The 16,157-nt window shown below is 42.2% G+C and overlaps 1 protein-coding gene across 2 annotated transcripts; it reads right to left on the bottom strand.

Moving 5' to 3' along the window:
* Positions 1-1,935: 1,935 nt before the first annotated feature.
* Positions 1,936-14,414, bottom strand: Isca1 (iron-sulfur cluster assembly 1). Of its 2 annotated transcripts, XM_020174217.2 has the most exons (4): positions 14,241-14,412; positions 6,249-6,302; positions 3,721-3,826; positions 1,936-2,238 (listed from the first exon to the last, which is right to left on the bottom strand). In XM_020174217.2, exons 1-4 carry the CDS (start codon positions 14,319-14,321, stop codon positions 2,090-2,092), a joined length of 390 nt encoding a protein of 129 aa, XP_020029806.1. In that variant the 5' UTR covers positions 14,322-14,412; the 3' UTR covers positions 1,936-2,089. The 2 variants fall into 2 exon arrangements, with proteins under 2 accessions (XP_020029806.1, XP_073908716.1); XM_074052615.1 differs by lacking the exon at positions 6,249-6,302 and having other exon boundaries at positions 14,241-14,414.
* Positions 14,415-16,157: the final 1,743 nt, after the last annotated feature.

The raw sequence follows: 16,157 nt of genomic DNA, 5'->3' as shown, positions 1-16,157 counted from the left end.
CTAGCCACACTTTCTCCAACTCAGCAGCCTCTTTTGTTCTAACTTTTCAGAATCATAAATGGAACATTGACACCTACAGTGTCACAGTTTTTGAGATAGATCCCTAGCAGCACAACTTCCAGGTCCTAATGAATGGGTTTTTGGGTATCAGCCAGTTTCATCTCAGGACTCTTCATGGAGCTGGAGCCTTGATGGGAAAAGGCAGGGACTACACACCCTGTGGTTGACACCTCCAGCCAGCACAGCAGGCAACAATGGGGCCTTGGAGGGAAGCAGAGGAGCAGGTGAGACAAGGCCCTGCCCCAGCCAGGCACCTCCTGCTCCAAAACTCAATTTCCCAGCAAATCAGCCCAGCCCTGCACCCTGGACACAAGAAGGGACAGGTCTAGCCACCACACCTGGAAGTTCTTCCCGCTTCCTGACACGGAGATGCCTGCTTTTGCTCATGGAAGCTCTAACTCCCTGAGTTGAGAGACCACCTTGAACCCGTTGTAGCCATATGTACTTCTCAGCTGCAGCAACAGCACTTGGTTGAGCTGGGTAAGATGTACAGGGCTTCATAAAGCATGGATGTGTCATGGAAACTGCTAGAGTCAGACATCGAGCTGGAAATGAGAAGCACAGCCACAAAGCACCTTCAGGATCCTCCAGTGGAGACCCCAACGCCACTATAAGCCTTAAAACATTATGCAAAGTGAAACAAGTTACAAACAAGCATATATAAAGAGGATTCTATTCACATGAAATAGCCATAATAGGTCAATTGAAACATACAGTATGGACATGGTGCCACAGACCTGTAATCCCAGCACTTGGGAAGATGCGGCCAGAGGATTCCAAGTTTAAGGCCAGCCTGGGTTACACTGGAAGACCCTGTCTCAAACCTCCCGCCCCAAACAAAACATTTAGAAAGGAACTAGGAAATGTACACATATCAGGAACTTCAACAGACTCCTGTGTTCTGCTTTGCAAACACCACAGTACTCCAACAGTGTAATTCTGGCCTACCACAGCATCTTCTAAGTATAAACTATTGTTTCAATGTTCTAGAAAAAAAAAAAAAAAGGCAATTCTCGTAAGTGTTTTAAAGCAAGATTTTTTTTTTTTTTTGTCAAACTAAAACTAGTATGTTCACCATCACATCACTGGGAACCTTACTAACATGTTGATCAGAGATGAGGAGATAGGCTGCCATTGTCACTGATCACTTACGATGCAGACGTGTGTCACCAACAAGCAAACGGGGAGGTGGGTGCTGTCAGGCTCTCCATAGCTTGCAGAGAGATGTGGACAAGTCTCTTTTACTACCCTGGGCTGTGTTCCTCTATACACAGATTGAGGGTGGCCAGCTATGTGGCTTGAAGGCACCTCCAATTAAAAAGGATTGAAATCCCATCTTTCGGCAGACATTCACAGGGGCAGAAGAAATGGATTTAAGATGGAGTTTCAAAGTTCTCACCTTTCGATACCACCCACAGAATAACTATGTATTTCAAGGAAATGTCTACCTGGTACTGGTACTGCTTCAGGATGCGCCAACGAGGCACCTAACAATGAAAATTTCAGTAACAAAATAACAAGCCATGCCAAAACCAAGTACAGAAGCAATGCACCACCATGTTCCTACCAGCACTGAGGACTTCCTACCTCTGAACTTTAGAAACCACCAATGTTGCTGGGAAAAGGCTGTGGGAGATGAGGTGGGGGGAGACGGGGAGATGGGGGAGAGGGAGAGGGGCGCACTTGTTACATATCACTTGTTTCCCTCATTAGATAATGACGTCAATGAAGGTGCTTCTAAACAAAGCATGGGGCAGAGTTAAGGCAGGGCAGGAATTGTTCTACATACAACAGGAAAATGAGCCAGAAAGCAATGGTTGCCCACTTTCTGCCCTGCAGAGGACATCATGTCGCATCTTCGGGAGCCTAATGAACTTTGTTTTCAAAATGCATCACTTTATTCTCTCCACAAGGCAGCCACACATCATAAACCTTGAGACAGTCACATGACGTTCACATGATCTCTTCAGTAACCTCCATGGCTTCCGAGAGCTTTCCTGGAGCTTATACCCAGAGCAGTCCTGAGGTTTCAAATATTAAAGCTTTCTCCACAGCCACAAGTTCCTTTGATGTTTGGGTTGTTGAAGACAAATTCGCTGGATAATTTGTCTTCAACATAGTCCATCTCTGTTCCTAAAAGTGTGAGCTGTGCTTTCTTTTCGATGAACACTCTGACGCCTTGGGGAAAAGAAAACGTGTCATAGGAAGCCTGCAGCCTGTGAAACCCGCTGAGTCAAAGCACAAGAGAACTTTAAATAATAACCACCCCCCAACTCCACAGGAAGTTTCTGGTTTCCTGTCTGTCCCCTGTCCTCACTCTACGTCAAAACCAAGTACATTCATAAAGACTGTTTTACGCAAGGAAATTCCATGGCAATATATCAAAACTACATTTTGCCTTTCACTATACTTCACTCAGTTTTTCTATTTTCAATGTGATGGTTTGTAAACACAGAGCAAGTAAAACTTACAGAAACCTTGTAATACCATCTATACCCTTGACTTACTGCTATGCCTAAAAACAGCCAATGACTGTTTATCCATAGGATTTTTTTAAAGACCATAGGCATTAAGACCACATTCTATGGATATTATAAAAATATCCAGTGAACAATCAGTACAGATAGATCTATTGAGGGTATGGACTGAAAAATCAGTAATGTTCCCTAGTAATTATAAAAGTGCAATTACAGGTCTTCTCTTATGCAAGATGAAAATCTTAAGATTTATAATGTTTTCAGTTGATCATATTCTACAGATGTCTTTGGTGGTTATTTACTAAGAATCAACAGCTGGTCCTTCCTAGGGAAGAACTAAACCATAGCTAGGCACACACTTCCACAGCCTGAAACCACCACTGTGACACCCATCATGCTGAAGTTCTCCACAAACTGCAGCATTGTTTCACTTATCTTGAATAGGTTTTCAATAAGAGTGGGAATAGGGATATGAAACACAAAACGAAAGTAACGATAAAAACAGTAATTCTTGTGTGTGGTATCAAAGACAGTAAGTTAAAACTGAAAGTTTTAATAAAAATCAAAACAAGAATTCCTTCAAAGCATGACTGACGTTACTTATATGACAAAAAGTAAGACCACTACATTATGCAACAATGGTTTGATGATTCATCTGACCTTTTATGGTCTTACAAAATTTCTGAAGCTGGGCAAGGTGGCACACAACTGAAAGCCCAGCACTAGGAAGCTGTGACAGGTAGTCTGAGCTACATGGCAAGACCCTGCCTCAAACATACAAGCACACACATCCTACACACACCCCTATACTTCAGGACACAATGATGACCTTACAGGGATGAGAAAGAAGCAACTTATCCAATCACCTATCACTTAGTAAGACAACAGCTTCTGGAGTAAACTCATTGGGTTCACATTTTCACTACGTCCTTCTCACTGTGTCACCCTGGGCAAACTAGTTAACCTCCCATCCTCCATTTGTCCTCATCACAAAATAAGGACACCACAGTGTCCTGCTCACTCAGTTGGTGCATGTAACCTCATTTTCCACAAAACACCCGGCATATGGTAAGTACTGCTTTCATAACTGCTACTCCTATCGTTACTCCTTCCTCCAATTTTTAGCCTTCTGCACAAGGCTAAGCAAAACAAAGTGGCTAGAATGTGTAAGTAAAAAACGCACCATCCTGAACAACTTCTTCATCAGAATCTCCTTTTGTCTTTGTATATTCCAGAGTGTAAGAAAGGCCATTACAGCCCCTGGTTCGGACACCAACCTTCACACCTACCTAAAAAAGATGGAAAATATAAACTTAGTATTAAAATAACACAGATTAAAGAATTACACTTATAAAAACCTCAGCAATTTATCATCAGTACTAATCCTCTCATAAGTTAAAAGAGAAATTTAGATTTCTGGGTATACTAATACAATCACTCACTAGCAGAGATCTTTAAAAATTACTTCTAATAAACAGTTTATACGTTTTTTTTTCTTCATTGTCTTCCAGTCTTGGTCACATAATACAATTTCAGCATAGTTTTTATTTAATCAGAAATAAAATCTTATTCTGCTGTTACTACACATCAGACACCATTTGCCCATGGAATTACCCATTCTAACTGTCAGCTACAAATAATGTCCACGTCATATTTCACTCTACCAATGCGCATTAATTACCTTTCTTTTATGATGCTGGGAATGCAAACCACGGCCTGTGCACAGTAGACAAGCATTCTCCTCCTGAGCTACAACTCAGCTCTTGTGAATTTTGTGACACTTACTATTAAGCAACTAGGTTGGAAACATTTTTTAAGAAAGAGTTTGTATCTCAAAAATGAAAATCGCTTTCTTGCTATTTGAGGCAAGGTCTGACTATGGAACTGGCCTTGACATCATACCCCTCCTGCTTCAGCCTCCCAAGAGAGAGCTATCTCATGACAGAGATGCCTTCTTTAAAATTTGGACTTACTTAAAAATGTGTTGTTCTACCTCATTCTGTGAGATGTTCTCTCCATGTTTCCCTACAGTAGTGCTCACCACGGTTCACAGGTGCTCACCCGGCAACAATATGTACTCCATAAGTAACTTTTAACTTTTGGGCAAACCTGTGTAAACAATCTCAACTACCAAAAAATGAAAGACTGCAGAGAATAGACAGAACTTGAAAAAGTGGAGTTGGGGTATAGCTCAGTGATACTGAATGTGTGTAGCACTTCAAGGCCCTGGGTTCAATTCCCAGCACCAAAACCACCAGGGGAAAAAAAACAGTTAAAAATGTGACCAAAGGGGACTTTTTAGAAGCCACTGTGATATTCACGTAATTTTCTATCAATATCTACCTGCATTCTCTATCTTGGAGCTTGCTTTTTCATTTAAGGATGCACTCAAAGTATTATTTATTACCTTAAGTATTATTTCTTCAGGAAACCCCAATTCACTGAAAGCAGCAGAGTGTGCTGCCTTCAGGAAACCAGTCATCAAGGAAGAAGTCTTCATATTTATAGTTACAGCTTAGAAAACGGGAGGGCACTTCACATATTCAGAATGATAAATGGTAAACGGCTGCCACATCACAGAGATTTGTTAATTTTTATCTTTGTAAATAGGAAAACTCAAGCAATTCCAGATTTTAGAAATGGACACAGATATTTAGAAATATGTTGGGTGGTAGAGCACCTGCCAACCAAGTGTGAGGCCCTAAGTTCAAACCCCAGTAAAGAGAGAGAGAGAACATACAAATAAAGACTATGTGAAAATTTAGCTTTAGGTAACTAGGTTTGGAAAAGAGACTGCTTTGCTAAAAATCACCCCTTCTACAGCAATACAAACATTCCTCAAATCCACAAAGCTAACCTCCTGTTTCATCTGGTCAATTCGTACTGTAGTCTATCCAAACTGAGTTGGAACAGGGACTTCTCTCAGCATTTAATAAGTTTTAGGAGAGAGGTATGAAAAGTCCCATTACATTGTAATGTTGGTTGTACAAGAGAACCCAAGAAAACACTCCACAGACTAATTACCAACTACTGACAGCACATTATTTGAAGTGACTTACAGAATTCTAACGTCACTTAGCAATGCACCATGGTTAAGATGATGCTCACACCCGTCTTGACAGTTTCACCTCCAGGGATGGATGTTACATGGATCCACTAAGCCTTGCTTCCATGTCTTGTGAAAAATGGGTCTGGCACATGCAGCCAACAAAGCAGTAACTAGTGAATGATGCTGTGGCACCAATGAAGAAAAACCACCCAAATGACCTTTAACACAGGGTACTGGTGAGACATTTTTGGTGTCCCAACTTAGGAAGGAGGGTGCTACTGCTTTTTAATAGGTAGAGGCCAGAAATGCTATGGAACATCCTACAACATCAACAGTGTGGAGGCTGAGATCTGGTATTGACAGATTATCTCTGGAAAGACATTAATAGGTTGCTTTTCAGAAGGAAGAATGACAAGAATGTCTGAGGTTGACAGTGACTTGTTTTTCATTGAATACCTCATTCAATATTGTCTGACTGTATAAAACACATACAGTAGTAGAGTGCTTGCTTAGCAGGCATGAAGACTTGGGTTCTATTCCCACCACCACACACAAACAAAGCAAAACAGACCCACCCATATTAGTGAAAACCTACTTTTTATCCGGGCTAAACACCTTTGAAAACAAGTTTTATTGCTAAATATTTAACAAGCTTTACTTACATGTTCAGGCTTATCTCTAAGGAGTTGTTTTATCTTGTTTACTGCTGAAGGTGTCTGAAAAAGAAATTTTTTTAAGTTTCACCTATAACACTTGCATTCTTCAAAGCCACAGAATTACAACTTTAAAGACACTTTTAGTCTGTTTTTAGTTAATTCATGTGACAAATTTATGTTCCACTGTTGCCAGGGAACAGACTGGACCACATAGGCATAGGTAACAATTTTATGAATGGAACTCCAATATCTCAGTAATTAAGACAAAGTACTGACAAATGGTACTGCATGAAACTAAAAGGCTTCTGCACAGCAAAGAAAACAGTCACCCGACTGAAGAGGCAGCCTATAGAATGGGAGAAAATCTTTGCCAGCTATACATCTGGGAAGGGACTAATAACCGTAATATACAGGGAACTCAAAAAAGTAACCTCTCCAAATCAACAGCTCACTGAATAAATGAGCAAATGAACTGAACAGACGATTTTCAAAAGCAGTAGTACAAGTGGCCAATAACTACATGAAGAAATGCTCAACATTCTTGGCCATAAAGGAAAAGGAAATTAAGACTACACTGAGATTTCACTTCATCCCAGTCAGAATGACAATCATCAATAACACAAACAATAATGCTGATGAAGCTGTGGGGGAAAAGGAACACTTCTATACTTTTGGTGGGAAGGTAAATTAGTACAACCATTATGGAAAGCAGTATGGAAAACTAAAAACAGAGCTGCCATACAATCTAGTGACACCACTCCTCAGCATATATCCGAAGGAATGTGCTCCAAGCTATGACAGAGCCACTTGCACACCCATGTTTACTGCAGCACTATTTACAATAGCCCAGCTTTGAAAACAGCCCAGAGGACCCATGACTAATGAATGGATTAAAAAAAACGTGGTATTTTATGTAGTCATAAAGAAGAACAAAATGTTTGCAGGTAAATTGATGGAACTGGAGAACTTCATGTTAAGTGAAGGAAGCGAGGTTCAAAAATTAAAAGGTCACAAGTTTTCCCTCATGTGTGGAAGCTAGACCTATAGGTTAAATGTATATATACATATATGGTCACATATAGACATACATATACATACATATATATAGTGAGACAGAGAACAAAACTGTATTAGCGAGTCTGTCTCAGGGGACTACAGCAGGCAGGAGAGGAAAGAAAATGCTATAGGATGAAAAATACTGAAACAATCCATCTACATATGAATATAATACACTACTATAAGTTGTTGAAAATTAGGGGAGCATGGTGATAGAGGATGAGTAAGTAATGGTGGAGGGAGTTACTTTAATTAAAGCATGACATATACAAACCTGAAGTACAAAAGTGAACGCCCTTGGACTATCAATACTATAAATAAAATGAAGGGTAAGAGAGAAAAATAGGTCTTTTAGGGGGTAGACAGAATGGGAGGAGGTGGGTAAAAAGAAAGGGGGAATGAAGGTGAACATGGTAGATGAATTTTGTATTCACACGTGAAAGTAGAAGAAAGAGACCTGTTGAAATTGTTCTAGGAAAGTGGGGAATGAGAGAAGGATGGAGGAAGTAAATCTAAGATACACAAATGTAAGTACAAATGTAAATATCACAATTATGCCCCTGTATAAGTATTATATGCTAATAAAATAATTTTAAAAACAATCTTTGCTAATACCATCCTTTTAAACCTCGTTCCCCAATCCACGCTACTTCTCTGTCATACTCTTGTTATGCCATCTACTTTTATCACAAATGTAATTTTCATGGGAAGCAGCTATTTTTTGTACCTACTGGTGCCCAGTAACAAGCACATTACCAGACACATAAGGTAGGAAATAGTCAATGAATGAATGAAGAATCTCAATGGAAAAGCCAACCTTCAGGTGCTTCTCCTTTGATTATTAATCATATATGTGTACTTGCATATACATTTGCATAAAATCCATTTCAAATTCATCAAGCTTATAACTAGAGAAGGAATCTTAATAGCATTAAAAAAGAAAAGAAAAGAAAAGAAAGAATCCAGGCCAGCCACCAATGTTACCTGATAGTAACATTGGGAGGCTGAGATCTGGAAGATCATGGTTTGAGGCCAACCCAGGCAAAATTTTTTAAGAACCCCATCTCCAAAAATAACCAGAGCAAAAAGGAACAGAGGTGTGGCTCAAGTGGCAGAGTGCCTGCTTTGCAAGCATGAAACCCCACATTCAAATTCCAATCCCAACAAAATTTTAAAAAACCCCAGAATTCAGGTCCTAACCAAATGCTGACACAGCATCTCAAGACAGAAGTGAACAAAACTAGTCAGTGATAGAAGAACAAGAAATTATTTCTCAGAAAGAATGTTTAACCTACCCCAATGGTCCATAACATGAGAAAAAAGTCACATGTCCTGTGTGTTCAGGTCAGTATTGACAATCCCACCTCCTTGGGGAGGCTGCTGGTCCAATTCCTGTCATGTGAAGCAGCTTCTCTAACTTCTAGTCTCTTAGTGGTGAATTGAGGTAACTGTCCTTCCACTCAGGACTCTTGTGGGGACTAAATATTCAAGTTCAGAGAAGGCAGCCAGGACAGTGCCAGGCACAAAGCGCTGGTCAGTGTGGCAGTTTTCACTACAACATGAGAGTCTATCAGAATGAAGAAACGAACTCCTTCCTCCTTTATCTTTTACTAGCTCCCCCAGCTGCCAATGCTGTGCTGATCCTTCAGGTTTTTCTACGTTCCTCTAGTCTGAAAAATTCTGAAGGCTGCATAGTATGATCTATGACTTACGTAAACTAGCCAGAACTCAAGCACCGGAGAAGATCCAAGGGATAACTCCGCAATATGTTCTCCCCTCTGTGCAGGTGGGGCTCAGCCAAATGATGATGTTTAAATATAAGATGGTCATGAACCAATTTAGAAGGTGTAGACCTAGACCAGCATTTAAAAAAATATAAGATAGAAACTAATGCACTGCACTTAATAAAATAGATGTTGTTTAGGGAAACTTTCTAAATTATTAAAGTACACTATGATGTACACATATATATTTCTATGTGTCACTGTCAAAAAATGAAAAAAAGGGTACATGGTCTCTAAAGGCCTTTTCCTTTTTGTATCAGAAGAGGGGTCAAGCAATGCAAACTAATATGACACAGGAGGTGGAAGAAGGAAATGCTGAAGAGGGGAATTCCGCAAATAGTTACAGAAATATTAAAATTTTATCTAGTAAAAGGAAATAGGTTTACCACCCGAGTATTTTTTTATCCAAGTGTATATTCTTCTTTTCCCAACTCTTACTAGAAAACATTTAACCAACGAAGTGCCTGCCATTCCAGCAACTTGGGAGGTTGAGGCAGGAGGTTCATGAGTTTGAGGGCAGCCTGGGTGACATAACTAGACCCCAACTCAAACAAAGCAAAAAATATTTAAACATATTAAATGACACACGGCTATAGAGAATGGCACATTTATCATGAAGTTTCTGATGTTCACATTTTATATTGAAAGGCTCTCAAGGGAAAAGTAACATGAAAAGAAGAAACTGTGTGCCAGGAAGCTGTTGTTATGAGGCCAAATGATCTTCATTATCCTGTGGCAGCTGAAACTAAACACACTGTGCTAAGGGAACAGCAGTCATCAAAGGGGAAAAGAAAGCTTTTATAATTTTTAAAATAACTGACCTTTGTTTTTTGTGGTACTGGGGTTTGAACTCAAGCCTTGTGCTTGCTAAGTAAGCACTTTACCACTTGGGCGACCCCCTCCCAGCCCTTTTTACTTTAGGGCATTTTTCAGATAGGTTCTAGCTTTTTGCGCCTGGGTTGTCCTGGGACCTGGGGACCGAAATCCTCCTACCTCTGCCTTCCTCATAGCTATGATGACAGGTGTGTTCCACAACCAGATGGAGTCTGCCTAACTTTTAGACCCTCTTGCTCTCCACTGAATTACCAGCACGCACCACCACGCCAACTAACGTGAATGGCTTGATTTTCAAGACACGTCAAAAAAGACTGAATGGGGAGCATTTGGGATTTTTTTTTTTCCTATTCTAGATATGACAAGCACTTTCTGTATTGCAGTACCAGGTAGAAGCTAAGGATCCTACTTTCCACTGGGTCTATTTGACACTGTCGGCCTGGACAAGATCATAACATCTTCCACTAACCATGCTGCAGGGCCTGGCAGCCTTCAGTATCAAAGACTCTTCAGAGCAACTAGAAAGCCCATCTTTTCCTAAGGAATTGATGCATAAATTCTGTCTCAATAATTTATCTGTGATTCACCTGTGAATTGAAATATAAGAGATTCTTGAAAGCCTCTAAAATACGGCTTTTTAATCTATTCACGTATAAATCACAGGACTGTAACTCTAAAATGACAATCTTTAAGATATGTTGATCCGCTTTCTAAAAATTTATTTTGAGGCTGTTTTTGTCGTCACAATAATGAGAAAAGAAGTTGGATGAATGTGCCTCAGAAGTAATTCATAACAACCTACTTTAACTTTATTCAACACCAAACACCTTCTATTCCTTGTAGGAGAAACTTTTCATCCTCAGTCTTGGACTCCCTTAGGTAATCCCCCAATTTTATTTTTAGCTGCTGAGCGAAACAAAATTAAAACCCAAAGTTAATTCCATGATTAGGTACCAAAAACTATAACCTATTTTAATTTCACTATAAATCTGGCATTTTGATGTCTAAAAAAATGGTAGATAAATGCCAGTCAATGAACAATCTATAGTGTGTTTTGTTAAACTCATCCTTTAACAGCTATAGCTATTTTTCTTTTGTCTTTTCCTGTTCATATGTAAATACACTTACCTACACCATGTTCGTAACCCAAGTGTACATAACCTTCATTAAAAAATGATTTATCTCATTTGATATATGTGATAAACATATATTCATTACTTGCTAAGAACCTTCTAGGTACTTGTTTTTTAATATCTTTTTAATCGTACAACTCTGTGATTTAGGTATTAAAGATTAAATAGTTACATAGAATCTTTGAATGGTTATGGCTGCTTTTTTTTTGGGTGGGGGGGGTGGCTCTGGGGTTTAAACTCTGGGCCTTATGCTTGCCAGGCAAGGGCTCTATCACCCAAGCTAGGACACCAGCTCTTTATGCTTTATGTCTTTTATAAACAGGATCAGCCTATATTTATTCCAGGATCACCCTGGACCATGACCATCCTATTTGTTTCCAGCCTAGCTAGGATGACAGATGCATGCTACCATGCCCAGCTTTTCTTCTTGGTTGAGATGGGATATCAAGAAGTTTTTGCCCTAGCTGGCTTCTAACCAAGATCCTCCCACATTCCGCTTCCTGAGAAGCTAGGATTACAGACATGAGTCACTACGCCTGGCATAAATGTTTTTAAAAATCGTCATTTAATGACTACAGATTTCACCAACAGAATCTATTCCTATGTACTTAACCATTATTTTCTTAGGCTCTCCCAATGTTTTCTTTTTGGTGAACTCTGGCCTTGTTCATGCGGACCACACAACCACTGGACCAGTATTCGTCCTAATGTTTTCTGTGTAATAGCTCCTAAACTGCCTTCACGTACAAATCTTACCTCTTGGTCACTACTCCGAAGGACTTGTCCTAGTCCAATGAATTAACATTAAGTTTTTCTCAGCCCATTGCAACTAGATTCCCCTATAACTTGGAAGCCCTAATGCACGCTCTGTTCGTAATGTGTCAAGACTTCTACTGGCTGTGCACTATCATTCTCTCATAGAACTTTAGTGTGTTTCATGAACTGTGGGCCATCTCTATCCTGAAATTGAGGCTGCACTAATTCTGCCTTGTGCAATGATGGAGATAAAAGTGTCTGTCACCTGGGTAGGGTTTAATCTTTGTGTTCCTTAATCATATTTTACTCTGGCCCCTAAAAATTCAATTTCATCTATCAATTCCTGGATATCTGGGTAAAGTGACGGGAAGCATCACAGTGCATGGTTTTCCCTGCAGCTGTTCAAGAGTACTTACACTGATGTATGGGTCGGAGTCTTAGAACATTCAATCAAGGAACCATCCCTGCTTTGTGTTAAAAGTTTCATGGGCAGCCCATCACCAGTGTAAACCCTTCCCTCCAGCAAACACTATTCTTTTCCAGGACTAACATCAGTCAATGCAAATAATTTGGTGCTAAATACAACAAAGCAGGTTTTCATGCTACCAATTGCTTAGCCTACCTTTTTTTGCAATTTTCAAATGTTGCAACATGTCAAAGTCCTGAAGTCACAATTTATATATATCCAAGTAATATTTATGTCTTTTTACAACTCTGAGTTATCTCTACTTTTCTTGGTTATCTGTATCTACTCATTAGGCCTCTGATTATCACTGCTTTGCACACTGAAATAACATGTTGGGGTTAAAAATGTGTGAAAACACACAAATAGCAATACATACCAGTGCCTGGAGATTAAAATGACTGGTAGCCTACTAACACAGGCCCTGGTGGAAAGTGGCTCCTTGTACATTTTCTCTCATACTAGCTCCTAACAAAATTTGAGGAAAACAAGATTCTAGCGTCACCAATAACATTAAGTATGAGTTCAGACACTAACTCTACAGTTGAGCCAGGCAACATGGAGCCTTTGTAAACTGACAATTCTATGGTACTATGAAACAGAAGGGAGCAAAGGTAGAGACTAGGCCTGAGATCAAGAGATGTGTTATTATTCCTTGTAAAAGATGGCAAAGTCTTTGTCTACTATGTAGACACAGTAGGAACAGGGAAACTTGTTTATTTCCTGTCCAGAAACACAGTACTTCTTGTTAATATCTGCTGAAGAAGTAGGAATGGAGAAAAATGGAATGACTCAGAAATTCTGAAGCAACAGGAAACATCCAAAATGGTGATGGGAAAAGAAAAGGCAAAAAAAGTGCCATGCACCTCTGATGTTTCCTAGATCTGTCATTACCAGTTGAAGAATTCTGCTGACTTCGGAGACGTTTTTACTGAGATATAAAGACTGAACAGTGTTCTCTAGTTCTCAAGTCCTTGGATAATTCTAGAGTCATCCAGACATGAAAATGGGCTTGCTAATATAGGAAAAATATAGAATTCAGTATATATGATATACAGCTAGGATAACCTTAAAGGCCTAAAACACTGATGCATTACAAAAATGGGTTCGCCCACCTGATGGTGACTTTCTTTATTTGTCTTGAACTCATTTTCTGGCAATAGGCTTTCTTTGGTATTAGATGGAACAGGCTCAGTGATTAATTTAAATCATCTAGGCAAATACTTGCATGGAGAAAGAGTGGGGTGTATGTGAGAATGAGGAACTGACCTAAGCTTGCCTAGTGAGGTAAAATGTATTGGTAATACATAAAAGTGGTACCTGTACAACCCTATGAATGTCTAAATGCCTCTGGAATGTACCCCTGAAACTGGTTAATTCTGTTACGTGCATTTCCCTTCTAAAAAGATGGCGAGGTCAGAACGGGACACAGTGTGCTCAGTGCAATCTCCAACTGTCTGGTCTGTGCCCTTTCGGGGCGTTTGACCTTTCTCCCGAAAACGCTATGAACCCCCTGAAAATTCGCTCCTGGGTCCTCTACAGACCTGGGCTGCAGGGCTCTGGGGCCCAAGACACGCGGGGAGCGAACCCCGTGTGGCCCGGGCCGCGATCTCGCGGGTGGGTGGGGGTCGGGGCCTGTTCTTCCCGCGGGCCCCACGCTCAGCACGGCCTCCTCTGCGCAGCCGGACTCTCAGGGGTCGCTGCCCTCGCGCTGCCCCTACCTCCCCTCCCCTCCCCCCGCCCCGTACCCCCCCCCGCCGCGCAAGGCCTGCCGGGAAACGGAGTCCCGGGATGCCGGCCCCCGAAGGAGCCCCGCCACCGGTATAACGCTCTGACAGGGCGGACTGGACGGCGACTAAGCGGCCGCGGGGCTCGGACGTGCCGGCGGCCTGACCCGTCTCCCCGCCGCCGCGAACCCTACAGGGGCCGGACACGGCCAATGTCCCGGGCCGCCGCCACCACGGGCACTCACCAGAGTGAGGGCGGCCCGGGTGGGCTGCAGCTTCCTCTTGCTCACGGCCCGGACAGTGGCCCGGACCAACGAGGCCGACATCGTCGCCGTCCCGGCGCCCGGTGCCTTGGGCCGGAGCTCAGACACCTCAACCTCTCTCCATGGACACAGCGGGCGCACTGACGCCACAAGCTGCGGCGCACGGCGTCCCAGGCCCCGCCCCGCGCCGCCTGCCCCGCTGCTGCCATTGGGCGGGCTGCGTGAGTGACGTGGCTCATGAGTGAAGGACCAGAGGGGGCGGGGCTCCGCAGAGTTGTGGGTCTGCATCTGGCGGAAGACGGTTCGGCGTCCCGTAGCGTTGTGACGCGGTTTTGCGCCTGGCCACCGAAGGAAGGTCGTCACCTAGAGGTAAACGCGACCTCGTGGAGCGCAGTTTAGTGACAAGCCATGACTGCGACCTTTCTGACTCCCCACCTGCCCATGGGTGAGGTCGGCGTCCTCTCCTTTAATACGGACGGTATTAAAATACGCACGGCGGGTCGGAGGAGAAAGAGAGAAGAGCACGCGCTGACCCCTTTTGCACTGTGGGGCCTAGCGGGGTCAGGCCCTTCCCCTGACCATGCACCCCTTTCTGGGGTGAATGTGGAAAGTGACGGCGGCATCCATAGCCTGGGGCCACTCGAGGCACCCGCCTCCAGTCGCGCGGTGTCCCAGGCTTGGCACCACGGCGGACACGGGTGGGGCGGGGCAGGAGGCAGCACAGGATGTGGGCCGGCAGGGTTAGCGGGTGGAGAGAGCACAGGGCAAGAATGGCAGGAGGGCCCAGGGGAGCGATGCTTACTCATCTTTTCGTACTGAAGAACTAGGAGGCGAAGCTGTTTAAGAGCTCCCTAGAATTGCAGGGTCCTAAAGGATAGTTCAACATTGCCCATGATTGTGGCTTCCTGCTACGGAAACGCAGGTGCATTGACAGGATTTTTCCCACCCCCCAGCTGGACATAGGAGAAGCTGGGACTGAAGGCAACAGTGTGGTATGTTTGTCTCTTGCTTCACACCTTTGACTAGCTGGGTGATTTGGGATGAGACATTTTACTTAGAAGAGTTCATGATTCACAATAGCACTTAACACTAGCAAGTATTAATGTTTATTAAAGATGCCATTTATTGTGAACCTGTCGAAACTCATGCGATGTACACCACCAGAGTGAATGTAATATACACTGAGATAATGACTGTTAGTGAAGTTTACCAATTCCAATACACTACCACACCAGTGCAGAAAGACACTGGGGAAGGTTGTCATGGGTGGACACAGGGGATTTATGGATACCCTCTTCTCAATTTTGCTGTGAACCTAAAACTGCCCTAAAAAAAATAAAACGTTACTAAAAAGATGTCCTATCACTTACTCAGTTATTGAAATGCTGTACAGCTGTGTTGCACTTTAGGTTGACAAGAACTTTGAATATCTCTCCTACCCATCTCACATGGATTAGGGAAGAAGTGATCAAGCCTGTTGTATCAATGATGCTTAGTAAAATCTGGTTCTAAATTTCCTGCTTCAGGATCCTGAGGATGTTTACTACCCGTCTTTCCTCTGTTTAATTCTCACTATTCAGTTTTCACTTAGTTCTGCACATAAGCACTGAGTGGATCAGAAGTACGTAAAGTCATTTGAAGCTGGCATAGGCCTCTGAAAGAAGGTGACATGTTAGGGGAGCATTGACAGTTCTGTAGGAAATACATGAGCTTCTTTATCTCAGAGCAGCAGCTGTCCTGGGGTGTGGAAATGAGGTGGTTGTGGAAAGTGCCCAAGTTGTTATAAACTATAGCCACTTTGAGGTTTCCACTGTTAGCTTCCAGTAGGGAAATGTCAAGAGTAAGTTTCCCAGTTCTAGACATTTAACAGTTTTCCCAGAACTTCTCAGATAATCTTCA

This window comes from Castor canadensis, chromosome 13 (assembly GCF_047511655.1).
Source record: "Castor canadensis chromosome 13, mCasCan1.hap1v2, whole genome shotgun sequence".
NCBI classification, from domain to species: Eukaryota; Metazoa; Chordata; class Mammalia; order Rodentia; family Castoridae; genus Castor; species Castor canadensis.
Note: the sequence above shows the minus strand (reverse complement) of the source record. Positions and strands in the feature narration are given on the sequence as shown.

Coding starts and splice junctions, on each gene's coding strand:
- Isca1 (XM_020174217.2), bottom strand. CDS start 14,321: ATGTCGGCCTCGTTGGTCCGGGCCACTGTCCGGGCCGTGAGCAAGAGG. Junction 6,303..14,240: donor CCCGGGCCGCCCTCACTCTG/GTGAGTGCCCGT, acceptor TTTCTTTTTCAG/ACACCTTCAGCAGTAAACAA. Junction 3,827..6,248: donor TTAGAGATAAGCCTGAACAT/GTAAGTAAAGCT, acceptor CATCTTTTTTAG/GTAGGTGTGAAGGTTGGTGT.